Source organism: Sphaerodactylus townsendi, linkage group LG05 (genome assembly GCF_021028975.2).
Source record: "Sphaerodactylus townsendi isolate TG3544 linkage group LG05, MPM_Stown_v2.3, whole genome shotgun sequence".
In the NCBI taxonomy this organism is placed as follows: domain Eukaryota; kingdom Metazoa; phylum Chordata; class Lepidosauria; order Squamata; family Sphaerodactylidae; genus Sphaerodactylus; species Sphaerodactylus townsendi.
This window is the reverse complement of record NC_059429.1, coordinates 58,833,174-58,849,276: the sequence shown is the minus strand read 5'-3', so window position 1 is coordinate 58,849,276 and position 16,103 is coordinate 58,833,174. Positions and strand designations below refer to the sequence as shown.

General features: G+C 42.6%; 1 protein-coding gene across 4 annotated transcripts in view; it reads left to right on the top strand.

Annotated features, from left to right (window-relative positions):
* Positions 1 to 10,685, top strand: part of PDE4B (phosphodiesterase 4B) — a 326,679-nt gene extending 315,994 nt beyond the window's left edge. For all 4 annotated transcript variants that reach the window (XM_048496092.1, XM_048496093.1, XM_048496095.1 and 1 more), the window contains 7 exons: positions 1,737 to 1,835; positions 1,950 to 2,114; positions 2,628 to 2,727; positions 3,719 to 3,873; positions 3,990 to 4,112; positions 7,233 to 7,415; positions 8,646 to 10,685. In XM_048496092.1, coding sequence (XP_048352049.1) covers positions 1,737 to 1,835; positions 1,950 to 2,114; positions 2,628 to 2,727; positions 3,719 to 3,873; positions 3,990 to 4,112; positions 7,233 to 7,415; positions 8,646 to 9,011 — 1,191 coding nt within the window. In that variant the 3' untranslated portion in view covers positions 9,012 to 10,685. The remainder of the gene's footprint in view (positions 1 to 1,736; positions 1,836 to 1,949; positions 2,115 to 2,627; positions 2,728 to 3,718; positions 3,874 to 3,989; positions 4,113 to 7,232; positions 7,416 to 8,645) is intronic.
* Positions 10,686 to 16,103: the final 5,418 nt, after the last annotated feature.

Below are 16,103 nucleotides of genomic sequence, written 5' to 3'. Positions count from 1 at the left end.
ACTTTTTGGTGCCTCCATTTTCCCCCACATTCACCTCTCCTTGCTGAGCTCTGCAGCGACAGGAAAGCACACCCATGCTGCCCTTCGACCCCTGGGGGTCAGAGGGTAGCATGGGCGTAGTTCCCCATCCCTGCAGAGCTCAGCATGGCGAGAAGGGGAGTGTGGGGAAAGGAAATGGAGGTGCCTCCATGGGCAGCGGCCACTCGGGGGATGCTCACACCTCAGCATGCGAATGGCCCTGGGGCTCCACCGGCATCATATATGCCGGTGGAACACCCCTGCCCCCACCCATGCTGAATCTGCCATGGATTAGTTGGTTAAAAATAGTCACTACTGACTTCACCTAGGCCGTTTCTGCACAGCTAATAACACAATTGTGCCATCGGCTGCACTTTGCAAACAGCGTTCTTTTTTCCCAAGGTAGATGTCACGAGCCATTGTGGGGGTGGGCTCTGTGGAACCGATTCCTGTCGGGTTCTTTGCATGATTCCGGCCACAGAGCGCAGTTGTTGAAAAGACTCACTCAGGCCCCTTCCGCACGGAGGCGGAAGGGGTTGGGTCGGAGTAATCTACGCCGACCCGACGACGCTGGGACAGTCCACATGGACGGTCCCAGAACCGGCTGGGACGATGGTGCCGCGGAGCGCCGTCGCCTGGCCGACCCGCCTCTTCCCCGTCCCTCTCCCGTCGCCTCCGTTGCCCTGCTGGCCTCCATAGACCCACCCACGCTGCCCTCCGACCTCCAGGGGTCGGAGGACAGCGAGGGAGGGCCTTCGGAGGCCAGCAGGGCGACGGAGGCAACGAGGTGAGTGGGAGAGGGACAGGGACAACAGCGCATTCCCGGTGGTGCCGTTCGCACTGCGCCGCCGGGAATGCGCTGTTGTGCCAAAAACCTCCCTCCAGGAGGGAGGTTTTTGGAGGCGGCCTGAGGCTGCCTTGGGGGAGGGGGAAGGGAGCCAGGTCGGCGCTGCTGCGTTTTGGCAGTGCCGCCTGTGCGAACGGCTCCCTGGGAACAGCGTTTTTGCCGTCCCCAGGGCGTCGTTATAGGCCCGTGCAGAAAGGGCCTCTGTGAGCAATTTTTAAATAAACCATTGTGGGGCTGCTAGAGCATTTCTGGATCGCTGCAGCATCGTTTCTGCAGCAGCGGCCATGTGAACTCTCCGCCCATAACGCTGTTTTTACTGTCCTTTTACCTGCTTTTTTGGCCCATGCGGAAACGGCCCTAGAGAGTATATAGATACTGATTTTACTTTGACACTGGGGTCAAAAAGAATTCATGGTTAAGAGAGGCTGATTCTCCCCTGTCATCTTCTCAGACTCACAATTGACCTTTGGAATGTTCTGCCATGGCAGAAAAAAAACCCCCTACACACCTTATTTAATGAAATTCTAACCATAGTTCTGGGGAAAAACAGAATCAGTATCTTGGAGACGTATCCTTTTAGGAAAAATACCTCTAATTCTGGAGTAATGAAAATGATTGTTAATTCAGGTTGCCAACCGCCAGGTAGTGCCTGGAGATATCCTGCTATTACAATTGATCTCCAGATGAGCAAGATCAGTTACCCTTGATAACCATGTGGTTAGCATTTATTATTTTTTAAAATGGTAAAAAATGGTAAGCTTTTAAAAATGGTTAAAAAAGAATTTATAGAGCTTATAAACACAGTAAATAGGGGCTCATCAAAAATTTGGTTACCCTAGGTATGGATTAACTTTTTTTGTTTTCCTCATAGGAGCTGGATGATCTAAATAAATGGGGTCTGAATATATTTAATGTTGCAAGATATTCACACAATAGACCTCTCACCTGCATTATGTATGCCATTTTTCAGGTTGGTAATGTTATGATCTATCGTTGTACTTATTTGGTGGTTATCTTTTAAAATTCACCCACCACTCCAGTGATAATAAATCCATGCCATACTATTTACATTTGTCTTAAACAGGAGAGGGATCTACTGAAGACATTCAAAATCTCATCAGACACTTTTATAGCTTACATGATGACTTTGGAAGACCACTACCATTCTGAAGTAGCATACCACAATAGTCTCCATGCAGCTGATGTAGCCCAATCAACACATGTCCTTCTGTCCACCCCAGCCTTGGATGTAAGTAGAATTTTTATAGAGAGAAAATTATTCACGTTGGAATAAGGAATTTGTTTTCTGCAAAACACCACAATATCATGCCATTCTGCCTCACTCTTGGGCATTTGTTATTCTTGGCAAGTGGGGGCTCATGGCAGATTCCCATACTTTAAATTCCTTTTTCTCATTATTTTATCTTTGCTATTTAGTCTATTAATTGTGTGCTGGAATCAGTTTTAATTTAGCTATAGTGCTTATAAATTAGGCCTTGATTTTTGACGTGGAACTTGAGGTGTCAAATGTTTTAATATTATGGGAGTGGGGAGATGAAAATCCCAAATTTGAATGTGATTGTTTTATTTTTTAATAGTTATTTTATGTTGCTATAAAGAGAACTGGAGATAGTGCCTCCTAGAAAGATATATCAGGGTGGAGGAAGACTAGCAGGCAATCCAGGGGAAAGATTTGGATTTTACAGCTAACAGATAGGGAATTTATCATAGTTGCTTATTGTGTGCTAATTTTTTTTTCTAGGCTGTTTTCACTGATCTGGAAATTCTTGCTGCAATTTTTGCGGCAGCAATTCATGATGTGGATCATCCTGGTGTCTCCAACCAGTTTCTTATTAATACAAGTGAGTTCTGTGTTTAACAAACCTAGACACACATGTTCACTCACTACAGTCATCAGTTTAAGAACCAATGTAATCTAGTGGGTAATTTAGGGCTGGGAAAATGTGAAACTTATTGGGTGACCTTTGGACAGTTCCTTTATCAGTTCTTGGTTCTTGTCACCTTTTCTTACATGTCTAGGGTAATGCACATCACCACTTTTGGGACAGAAAGGAATTTTTCTCCAGGCCAGATTGGTCAGGGATTTTGCAGGTTTTTTGTCTTCCTCTGAGTCCAGAGCAGGGATCACTGGGCAAGGGGGTGGAAGGTAGCTACATTGTGCAGGGGATTGGACTAGATGTCCCTTGAGGCCCCTTCCAACTCTATGTTTCTACATTACTATGTTTTTGAACTTTCTAAAACTATCTGCCTAGTAAGCAAGGTATTTTACTACATGGACCTTGGGTCTGATTTTTCAGACCCTTTCTTAAATAATATGAACTCATGGAGAATGCAAAAGGTTTATATTACTAGTTACCTTTACTCTTTCTGTATAAAGGTAAAGATAGTCCCCTGGGGAAGTACCAGGTTATTACTGACCCATGAGGTGAGGTCACATCATGCCATTTATTAGGCAGACTTTGTTTAGGGGGTGGTTTGCCATTGCCTTCCCCAGTCATCTCTACTTTACCCCAACAAGCTGGGCTCTCATTTTACTGATCTCAGAAGGATGGAAGGCTGAGTCAATCTTGGACCAGCTACCTAAAACCAACTGCTGGCGGGATCATGAGCAGAGCTTTGATTGCAGTACTGCAGTTTATCACTCTGTGCCATGGGAATCCTTCTTTATACATAGTAATAATAATACTAAGCAAAACAGGCCCAGAATGCCAGAAGTGCTGCCAAGCAAGTCTTTGCTTTATGTCCCCTTTTAAATTTAGGAAGTTTCTGATACACAGAAGATAGATTTCCTGTGTGAAATTAAGTGGTTTCCTTTTACCCTTTTTTTGCCAGATTCTGAACTTGCTCTTATGTACAATGATGAGTCTGTCTTGGAAAATCACCACCTGGCTGTCGGTTTCAAGCTGCTACAGGAAGAGCACTGTGACATCTTCCAGAATCTGACCAAGAAACAACGTCAGACTCTCAGGAAAATGGTGATAGACATGGTAAGAATGTAGTGTCTCCTAAGTTTGTTACTGATACTTGTGCTGCTATACTGATTCAGAAACTCACATTTCTACTTTCCTCATATTTATCAAGAATTCTTTCTCCATTTGTGAAGGTCTTGGCAACAGATATGTCCAAACACATGTCCCTTCTGGCAGACTTAAAGACCATGGTGGAGACTAAGAAAGTGACAAGTTCTGGTGTCCTCCTTCTTGATAACTACACAGACAGAATACAGGTTTGTATGGGAGCTTTCCTTGCTACATTGCTACTTTTTTGTAAAATGTATTGCATGTTTTTTCTATCTACCATACAATTCCATCAATGCCAACCCTCAGAGTTCAGAGCAGCAAAAGTGAAGAGGCTGATCTCCAAATTCTTGGCAAGTGGAGGAGCAGATATAGTCCATCTCACCCTAAACAGATTCAATAATTTTCAACTCTGTTTAGAACTTAGTCCTTGCAAGGTGATCACTTGCTCAGGTATGGCAAACTAAACTACATCTCTGCTCTGAGGCACCTGGGGAATTCCTATGTATAGCAGAACTTGTCCATTTAAGCATGCACTGCTTACCATGTGGCTTTTTGCTTTGCAGTGGGGTTTTCCTCCAGGTTTTTTGTTGTTTGTTTGCCCAGGGATTCTCGTCCTGCAAAGTGTCTGTAGCTGGGACGAGTTGCGATTTTGCCCACTTTTTTTGATATGTTTGGTTGGTTGCCATGTTTAGTCTAGCGTTACTTTTGCTAGATCCATTCCATTTTATGTCAATTTCAGGTCTATTGCTCCAGCGATAGATCTCAAATGTGGGTAGGTAGGTCAGTAGGTAGGTAGGTAGGTCGGTCGGTCGGTCGGTCTTCTGATCATTCTGAAATAGTGACCCAAAGAGTGGGTGAAACTGCTATTGTGTGGGTGGGGAAAGGCAGGGAGGAATGAGAATACCCAAAGAAGCCTTAATGCACAGTGATCTCTGCTTTCCCTATGAAGAGAGAGAGAGAAAAGTAGTATTTAACAGGTTTCAGAAACCACAGGGATTCTGTGATCTGACAGATAGTGATTTCTGAAAGGGGGAACATGTGTGTAATCGAGAATCCAACCCGAAGGAATTGTGTGCTCAATGTGAAGGAGACCACAAGTGCATAAATGGCCTGTGTTATCCTCAGCTTTTTAAAGGAAGGGATACAAAACTATCTGCAGCCTCTAGCATGGCAAACTAAAATGGTGTGGAGTCACTTGGATCAGAAAAAAAGTGGTGCAAATGGATACAAAACTATCTGCAGCCTCTAGCATGGCAAACTAAAATGGTGTGAAGTCACTTGGATCAGAAAAAAAATGGTGCAAATGATTCTGAGGACATGGGGCAGAACTGTACAAAACTACTGTAGGTGTTCCAGCAAAAAGTTCTGCTTGTGTCACAACTGCAGCTGGGGACAGAGCTGAACTGATAAACACAATTGTGCATGTAAGTTCATAAACCTTTCCAGAAGACAGGAATTTGGTGGTTTGTGGTTTCCTGAATTCTTCTTCCTTCCAACCTACTTGGAGAAGACAAGATCCCACAGTCATAACGAACATGACTAGTCTAGTGTTCATTTGGATTAGTAGTACAGTCAACTATTGTGTAATCCTCAAGTTTGTTCTTTGAATGTTTATGAACTCTGAGGATTAAGTCTTGTTATAGATGGTTAAAAATATTGAGAGAAAGGTTTTCTTCATTAAATGCAGGAATCTACTTCATTCATTTCTATCATCTCAGAACACACACTGAAACATCCACTTGAGGTTTTTTCCTAGCTAAAGAAGAAAATATCTGTGTCTTTTCAAATTAAAATTAATATAAAGTACTTTTTATTGCCTTCCTTTGTTTCTTCAAAATCCTTTGATCTCATAATTATTCAGATTTTTGAAGGGCCTGGGAAATATACCTGCCATTTCAGATAGGGCAGGTTCTGTTGCACTAAACAGCACCACTGTGCAAACTTGTTGCTCAACAGTTTTAAAAGACCTCTGGTTTTCCTTAAAAGTTATTGTTTCTAAGACTGGCTTAATGAGCATAACTCAAAGTTATTATGTAGGGATAACAGTCTGCTTCACAAAGAACATGTTATTCTTTAAATATTTCCTATTTTATGGATCATTGCAATAAAATAGTTATATATCACCACTGGCAGAAAAGTTGTGCTACAACCTCCTACTCCCAGCCCAATTCAAGTTGCATCCTTTCACTGCTATTACAGGCTATTTGTTGGGATGCTGATAAAAGGGCTCTAAGGAAATGTGAACAGGGATCCATCAGGAAGTTTCAAGGAATCTTCTTCTATATCATCTTTGTAACTTCTGTCCAATTTCATACTTTCCCCATCCTGCTTGGAGATGGCCTCCAATTGTTTTTTCAGCTCTTCATGCTCTTGATCAGCTTCTATAGAACTCTACAGTTTTTCTAAATTTGGCTAAGAGATCATGGACATATACAGCCCAATCCAAGGGGGTGGGGTAAAGCATCAGATGGGAATAGCACAGCGGCACTGCCTTCAAAGAGGAAATCAGCAACACAGACACTGCAGTGATGGAGAAATACCTCTTCTCTTCTGGGGAAGCCCTTTTCTGGGAATGACTTATGCTTTTTTGGTGGCATAAGTGTGTGTCACAAAAAGAGGATGCTCCCAGGTGGCGGCTTTACCCACAGGAATGCCCCTGGACAATGCTCACCCACACCAGCGTAGGCTCCTGGGGTGGAGAGGTGCTGGCACATGCAGCAGCTTCTAAGTTCAAGTGCCATGCAGTTGTGCAGTATCCTGCAACCAGCATAGTAGTACCTCCACTGGTATACTTGCCCCTTACTCTGGCAGAGTGGGCAACTGCATCAGGCAATCCTGTGCCACTTCCAAGGCTCCATTTGCCCCCTGCCCACTTGCCCACCCTTTGGATTACACTCTTAATCATATCTACTGCACAGTGTGAATGTTCTGGCGAAACCATAAAAGTAGTGAAGTCGTGTTCATAAACACATTTTGAAATTAATGGAAGGAAACATCTGTATTTAGGAGAGATCCTGTATAATTTCCTTAGGCTGGCCATATTGCTTTTCCATTTGAAAATCCACTGTGAAATTCAGTTGATATAAATTGACCTATCTAGTCTACAACAGATCTTACCAAATAATCTGAATCATGGCTGAGTAAAATTGTTCTTGAATGAAGTTACCTTCTCATAAATTATTCCAAAGTAAAGTGTTTTTTTGTCATCAAAATGTTCTTTTTAATGTAAAATTGTACTGCATGTACAAGAAAGCACAGATTGAAATGCTGTTCTTCTCTGCCTGATTATGTGAGCTTTCAAATTAATACAGCTTTGTCAATGACAGGTTCTCCGAAATATGGTTCACTGTGCTGACTTGAGTAATCCCACAAAGTCCCTTGAACTCTATCGGCAATGGACCGACAGGATCATGGAGGAATTTTTCCAGCAGGGGGACAAAGAACGGGAGAGAGGAATGGAAATCAGCCCAATGTGTGACAAACACACAGCATCTGTAGAGAAGTCACAGGTAATGGATTTGTCTACTGTTCTCTCTGCCTCGTAATGGCAGCATTCTTCTAGTTCATCTCTTATATAATTCCATTCCAAATAGTTATACAGATTACTACTTTGATATGTTGGAGTTTTTTTAAAAAATCAATAGTGTTAGTGTCCTAATTTTGTTTCAGTATCATTAACATTTATTAGGAAATGCCAAAAAGCTGTTTATATTTAGTGCTGAATGTTAACATTTGGTGCCTTGATGCCTCTGCCACCTTTATGGGCATAGATGCTAACTGAAGAGTACTACATTCTCTTCACTTTGAGGGGAACCATCATTTCAATTCTTATTTTTCTTTACAATTCAGGAACTAGTAACTCTTGTCTGCATTTCTGGTTGGAGATGTCTGTCTAGAAACATTCTTTTTTGGCTTAGGTTAAAAACTGGAAACTTTCTAATATCCAGGCAAAACTATTTAACTTAGAAGTCTCCACTCAGCACTCTTTTGCAGGAAGTTTTCATCACCTTTTGGCTCACATAGCCTCAACAGTTACAATAGAATTATAATGGCTTGCTCAACATCCTGTTGTGTCTGAAGGAGGCAAGTGTGATTTCCAAACCAAACATCCAAGCACTGAGAAGGGCTCCTTTGAGAGCTGTTTTCCTGCTTTGTAGAATTGCTGTCCAACAGCTTTTGGAGTTAAAGTGAAAAACTTAGCCAAGACAGAAAACTTTTCAATGGATTTTATGGTCAGTCAGAGTTCAGTATCTTGGACTTCCTGGCAGAGCAATCTGAGGGGGTGGGGAGCTGCACTGCAGCCAGGAACGATGCAACAATGGTGTAGTTAAGCCACTTCCTAAGCATTTTACTTCACTACAGCCAGCCCTGGGATGGCAGAGCTAAAAGCCAACCTATAGACATCGAATGGTGGTGCAGCAGTGCCAGTAGAAGGAGACATGGCAGGGGCTTGACAGACAAATTGGTCTCCATCCATGGGGGAGGGGAATGGGGAGGAGTCAGCAAAGCAAGCTCACGGGCAGCAAGGGTTCCTCTACTGAGTAGCAAGACATACTTCTTGTACAATATAGCTGTTATGTAGGACCATTATTTTCATTATCATAAAGTTCCATCAAAGAGATGTTAGTATTCTTAGCCAGCCACCTCTTTTAAAGTTTGGATTTAGTTGCAGATAATTCCTTTTTTCTTAATAAACCAAGAGTAATGACGAGTAATTTTCTATTGTTGTTGCTTTGCAGGTGGGATTCATTGATTATATTGTCCACCCCCTTTGGGAGACATGGGCAGATTTAGTACAACCTGATGCCCAAGACATCCTGGATACCCTAGAAGACAACAGAAATTGGTATCAGAGTATGATCCCTCAGAGCCCCTCTCCTCCCCTTGATGAACGCAACAGAGACTGCCAGGGCCTTATGGAGAAGTTCCAGTTTGAGCTGACCCTTGAAGAAGAGGACTCTGATGGGCCTGAGAAAGACAGTGACAGTATCCGTTATTTCAGCAGTACAAAGACACTCTGTGTGATTGATCCAGGAAAAAGGGATTCCCAAAGGGAAGCTAACATAGAAATTGTGACAGAAGACACATCGCCTGTTGACACATAACATACTGTATTTGTTTCTCTGGGTGATTTAAATGCTTTATGCACAAACAGGTTGTCATGATGACTAGCCTACAGTCTGAGTCTAAGGCCAGCATCTACCATTGGCTGAATGACCTTTCCAGTTACTTGAGATTGGAGTCAGGGTTAAAGAGTGTGTAGTGTCTGCTCAGGAAATTAAGAGGTGACTTATATTGCAGCTTAAGCTTTGTCAGTCAAACAAAACATCATTGTGGTGGTCTGAAGTCAGTGTGAATTTGTTACTGAACAAGCCTGATAGTGAATGGCACACAACTGAAATATTTTTTATTCTTAATAGATTTTGAAATCTAGATACATCTGACAGTTAAAACTACTGACCAGTAACTGCGTTTAAAATGTATCCACCTGTCTGCAGACCCGTGTGCCTTTTTTATAAACACTTTCATGTCTTTTGAAGAAACCTATAAAATGCGCAACAAAGCGTGTTTGATATTGATGTATATTTTTAATTATTCCTGATTTAAAAGAAGAGGTCTTCCGTTTTTTGGGCAATACTTGTTTCTTTATTGCAATTTAACCTCTTTGATTAGCTAAATAAAGCAGGGTGCCCTCCTTTTTGCATTGCCACATCACTGGTTACATTATCGAATTCTGCAAAACCTGTGTGGATCCTTTGTTCACTTCTAAAAAACAGTATTTTTAAAATCATTTTTCATTTTTTTTGTGCACAGGATATTGTGTAGCTTTGTGTTCTGATTTCCCAATATGGCACATTTGAAAACCAGCAATCTGAGGTCATGTGACATGCATTTCTCCCTTATTGGTTTCTTTATGCAGTGGAAATGGCACACCTTGTTCTTTGTGTTCCCTTCCACCATCACCCCACATTAAGTTCATGTCCTCTAAGTTAAGTCCTTCCTTTCCACTCACCCCTGCACTTGCCTTGAGCTCTAATGTGTCCATTACTGTTTATAACAGTGTATTTATTACTTAATGTATATAATGTAATGTTTTGTAAGTATTAATTTATAGAAATTAACACTGCCTGTCAGTGGTGATGTTACTTGCATAGAAGACTCTAGATGAGAGTCTCCCTTTCTTGTAACCTTTTGTATTGAATAAAACAGAAGAACCTGAACATAGCTTCAAGGAGACATATGGACCCAGAGAGGGCATTCAGATGGTATTGGCTGGTAGAGGTTTCATTTTCATTAGGATTTGGGAAATCATTCTTGACTGTGATTGGGAAAGACTTAGAATGGTCTGTCTGGATGAGGAAGACTACTGAAACTTTTGAAAAAGAAACCCTAGTACATGCCACAAAATGTTAAGTGTCACTTGCTGGTTTATGAACAACCCAATGTGAATTTCTATGACAAAATGTGAACCAATGTTATAATTGTGCTGTGAAACTTCTTCCAACAAAGCTTGTTAGGCATGTATACAGTGCCAATCTCAGTTTGTAAAACTCTGTTTCAAGCTTTCAGTCCAACTTGTGACTAACTAGTTGATGAAAATAGCACAGTTGTGCATGATCAGTGGGTTTGTATGTCTGTTGAATACTGCAGTGTTCCAGGTGGTTATTTTATTGTTTCAAAGTTTCACACAATGTAAGTTGTTATAGTATTATATATTGTGTTTAGATGAATTCTTAAGAAATTTTTATATGAAATGAATAAATGAAAGCATGACTTAGGCTGGGCTGTTTTTATTTTATTTTATTTGGTATCCATTAGCTTGAGTTGCCTGTGTCATCACCCAAATAATTTCCTATGCGAGGCCTGTCATGTATGGAGCATCCACTACATATGTAGAACTATACACATATTCTGGGGCAAATACCTGGGATCTTCCAGTCTATAGTGTATATGGGTCAAAGTGTTACCAATTAAAAAAGTATTGCCAGTTAGAAAGAAAAAAACTTTGAGCAAGTCAAAAGAAACAATGTAGTGTCAAAGGCTTTCACGGCTGGAATCACTGGGGTGTTGTGTGGTTTCCGGACTGTATGGCCGTGTTCTAGTAGCATCTTCTCCTGACGTTTCACTTGCATCTGTGGCTGGCATCTTCAGAACATCTTCAGAGGATCTTCAGATGATCCTCTGAAGATGCCAGCCACAGATGCAGGTGAAATGTCAGGAGAAAATTGATTGATTGATTGATTGATTGATTGATTGATTGATTGATTGATTGATTGATTGATTCATTGATTCATTGATTGAAAATGCTACTAGAACACAGCTATACAGCCCGGAAACCACACAGCACCTCAGAAGAAACACTTAATAACCTTCATTCCCTTACTGAGGTATGGTAATGAAATATGAACCATCATTGGAAAGTGAAAATGAAACAATATTGCAATATGACAGCTGTATGCAGTAGCCAAATAAACCTTGTAAACTTGAACAATCTTAATTGTGTTGTTTTGCACCAGTAACTACTTGAGGATGTTATGATGGAAGCTAAGCAGAGGACAAAAGTCATATGTTGTCTACTGTGAAAGAAAAAAAGTCTGGTGATGTTAGATCTGGTGCACAGTGAGATTGGTGAGGTGAATAGAGCCAACTATTCGCCCTCCCCCCCGTGATGCCCCCCCCCATGTTCCCTAATTACCTGAGTTCAGGCAGCTGCTTTTTGCAGCCTGGTGGGAAAAGCAACTTGGTGGGAACCACACTTCCCAGGAGACTTTGCGAGCAAGTTGAGCTCGCAAGGTCTCCTGGGAAGTGTAGTTCCCACCAGGCTGCAAGAAGCAGCCAGCTGAACTAAGGTAAGTGGGGGGGGCAGGGGGTGTTGCATGGAGTGGAGGTGGGGCCCCACGGGGTGTGTGGGGAGGACAGGCTCCATTTTGCCCCGGATTCCATTTTCTCCCCCTACGCCACTGAGCACAGCTATCAGTGGAAAAGATCTTTGAGATCCAACCTAGAAAAAGGGGAAAACATTGAAACCATTAAAAATGGAATTTAAAAGATATAATAGAAGTGACAAAAAGTACCCAGGAAAGCAAGGAAATTAAGAGGAGAAACGTCAACAGTATCTAAGGCTGAAGAAAGATCTAGGAAAATATGTACCAATAAAAGGTTTTTCTGGAAGGATATCACTGGAAATGTGGGCCTCATTAGTCTCAGGTGAATTAAAAGAAAGACACAAAGAAAGAATTGGTAAAGAGTAAAAGAAGATACTTGGAGGTGGAAAAAGCACTCAAGAAGATAAGAACAAAAATAAGAATTTTTTTTATACCCAGCTTTTTGTCAAGCTTGAAGGAGTTGCAAAGCAGCTAACAATCACCTTCCTTCCTCTCCCTACAACAGATCCCGTCTGAGGTAGGTGGGGCTGAGAGAGTTCTGAGAGAACTGTGACTAGCTCAGGCTCACCCAACAGGCTTCATGTGAAAGAGTGGGGAATCAAACCCAGTTCTCAAGATTAGAGTCCATCACTCTTCACTACCGCACCACACTTAACAGGAGAAAGCATGTACCCAAAACAGTTCTCCAATAGTCTAAAAGTAGAATAATTACTCCTTTGTATTCAACTAGGAATAATTTAGGCATGTCTTAACACTATACTACCACATTCTAGGTTTGATCCTGCAGTCACCATGGGAAGTCTAACACAGAGTGGTGGGCTCAATCACACATTTGCCACTGTAGTGGAAGGAGCCACACACATACACAGAGGATGTGCGAGGGACAAGAGGAGTAATTTTTAAAAAATTACACTAGAACAGAGAACGAGAGAGAATAAAACCAAATGGTAATGGCGACTATTGCCAAAATATTACTTTAATCTGCGCAAGCAATCAGATCTCCAATGACAAATCAGAAGTCCGGACTGGCAGGAGCCCCACTAGCCCCCACATACTTTCCAAAAACATCTGGAAAAAGGGAGACTGTTTGGAATCAAAACTTTATGCCCAGCTGCTACTGAAAGTCTACATTCCCTGGGGAACTGAACGTCACAAGCCAGTATTATTGTATGAACTCATCACAGAATGGTCCTCTGAAGATGCCAGCCACAGATGCAGGCGAAACATCAGGAAAAAATACTACTGGAACACGGCCATACAACCTAGAAAACCCACAACATCCTAGTGATTGAGGCCGTGAAAGTCTTCGACAATACAGAATTCTTGAAGTGGATTTACAAGATGGTAAGTTACCAGTTCAACACACAAAATATACATGGTAAGTCTTATAAATGAATAAATATATAATGTGAAACCTGAACTGTATCCATGATGCCCAAATTATCTAGACTAAATTTAATTGACCTCTACCTCTCAGGCCTCATTGTCTTTTTCTAAGTGCAAATGATAATATAAAGGATAGGGAGCCCAGTTTAGAATGAAAGCTTAAATCCCTTCTCATGTTCCACATGGACAATATCTAAATTACATATATAAATCACAGCTGTGCTTGTAATTTACCTTTCACAGACTTAAATCAATAATTTTTTCAGGCCTAATTATAGTACTTTGTGGCTTGGATAAGTCTTGCAGCCCTATTCAAGAGCCAGGCCTTCGCCCCTAAAGAGGCTTCTGGCAGCATGGGAAGACTCAAAAAGTTAAAAATCCTCCCTGCTTCCAAGAAGAGTCTATGGGACTGAATTGACCTATGCCACCCAAAAGAGCAGCATAAATCTAAATTCCCAATTGCTGGTGTAAGGCTGCAAATGACCGGGAGGCTATGCCAGTGGATGCGGCGGTGCTGGGACACTGGATCTGCATCTAATGCCAAGTCCCACTGCTGGGCATGCAGCAACAGCTGCACTCTGGTGGAATCACCCCTCCACTGGAGTAAGTGCCCCAGGGAGGGCAAATCCACCAGCACAGCCATGCACCACTTCCAGTAGCAGATTCAGATGGAGTTCTTAGTGTTCCAGCAAATGGGGCAGTTTCTCCGCATGGAGAATGGCCTCCTTCTCTACCTGCTGTTACCCAAGGTGCAAATGCTATTAGGTAGGTTTCTTGGGCTTCAGGGTACAGATGTATCTTGGGGGCAGGACGGGTCTTGTGACCAGAATCTACTAGCAACATAGTATTTGGCCACCTGCCTCTCCCTCCCCACTTTGCTCTCTCCCTACCTTGCTCCCTCACCCAGTGCCTCACTCTTTCACCTGCCACCATCTCGCTCTCCTGCCTGCAGCTACTGCCGTGGTCTCTCACCCACCACCCACCACCCATTTCCTACAACCCATTGCCTCACTCTCCTGCCCACTGCTGCCTCATTCTCTCACCCGCCACACCTGCCTGCCGCTTCACTCTTTTGCCCATAACCTCGCTCTCCTACCCGCTGCTTTAGAGAAGTAGTGGAGCAATTTTGGAGGGAGGATGTGATTTTGGAGGACCTGGGGGGCAATTTTAGTACTTGCCCCAGGCATCTTTTTCTGGTGATATGCCACTGCTTCAGTGGAGGTGGGGGATTGGACTCTTGGAGGTGTCCACTCTGGATTGGGAAATTCCTGTAGATTTGGGGCAGAGTCTGGGGAAGGTAGAGTTTGGGGAGGGGAAGGAACTCAGCAGGGATGTAATGCCATAGAGTCCACCCTCTGAAGCTGCCATTTTTTCCAGGGTAAGTAATTTCTGTAGTTTGGAGATCAGTCACAATTCTGAAAGATCTCCCGACACTTCTAGGAGGCTGGGAACCCTATGTACTTGGCTGGTAAAAACTCAGTGACTCCAAACAACTATGCATATTGTACTCCTGAGTGTTTACAACGTTTCACATGCATCCTCTTGTCATTCTTATGATAGCCTTGCATGGTAGGCCAACAAGCCAGTATTATTGTACCCACATTGTAGACAGAGAGGCTGACGGAATGCAGCTTGCCTAAAGCAATGGAATAGGTGCAGAGAGAGTCAGATTGGGGGCCACATTCTTTTAATCATCAGCTCTCAGTAGTTCATCTTAAGTTCATTATACAGTTCCCAGGTGTTTGTTTAAGTGAGGGTTAAAAAACAAACAAACAATTCCCCAGCAAAGGCGAAAACTGTTCTTCTGGCAATATTACAGTGTTCAGTCAAAGAGTTTTAGCACCATCTGGTGGGTGAAAAGGACAATTATGTCCACCAATTGCCATAATCAAAGGTACAAGAAATTAGTCATAACTGGTGTTATCTTGATGTTCCTAATGTTTTGCCCCACTCTGATTCCAAACGTCTCCCTAACTATACCCCCCATTTTTCTTGTCTTCAGAAAGTGCAAGGATGTTCCTTTTTGTTCGATCCGTGCTGACTGGATCACAAACAGATCTGTTCATATAATTTAAAGCTATCTAAGGCTCATTCCACACATGCAGAATAATGCACTTTCAAACTGCTTTCAGTGCTCTTTGAAGCTGTGCGGAATAGCAAAATCCACTTGCAAACAGTTGTGAAAGTGGTTTGAAAACGCATTATTTTGCGTGTGCGGAAGGAGCCTTAGTTACTGAGATACTGCCCAATCTGTGTTCAGCCAATAGTCACCCGAGATTTCTGCACTAATGTGGTGAATCATAAACTTATGAATTAAACATGGATAAGCAATTCACTAATAAGGAATTTTTTGTGCTCACCTGGCCACTCACCTTCCACTTGGCCCCTTCTAAGACCCAAAGCCTTCATGGGCCTGCAAAGCCTTTTTTCGGCCTCAGTGGGGCCTGCAAGGCCTACACATCCTCCAGAGGCCTGCCAGGTCCTCCTAGGCCTTCATGGGCCAGCAGGGCCCTTACAGGCCTCTTTGGGCCTGCAAAGCCTTTACAGACCTGCAAGGCTGTCTCAAAGCATTGATAATACTGAAATTCACTCACTGCTTCTTCAGTGTAGAAATAGGCCCGAAACAAGAAAGGATAACAGACAGCGAAAGGCCTTGATTAAATCCCTCGCACTAATTAACTGTAATGAACTTTGATTTTACAAGAACTCTCTATGAATCAACTATAACCTGTCATTATAAACCTAACTAAGCTTAATAAAAGTAGCTGTACCCTTTGTCCCTTTGGAAAAAAGGGGGAGGGCTTCTGCTTTCCCCACTATGGCAAATATTACCCCCCACAGAGCAGAAATAATGGTGCTTCAGCTGGGTGCCACATGCCGGCTGCAAAGCCCCCAGACCACTCACTAGCCTGTTGTGAGGGCGCC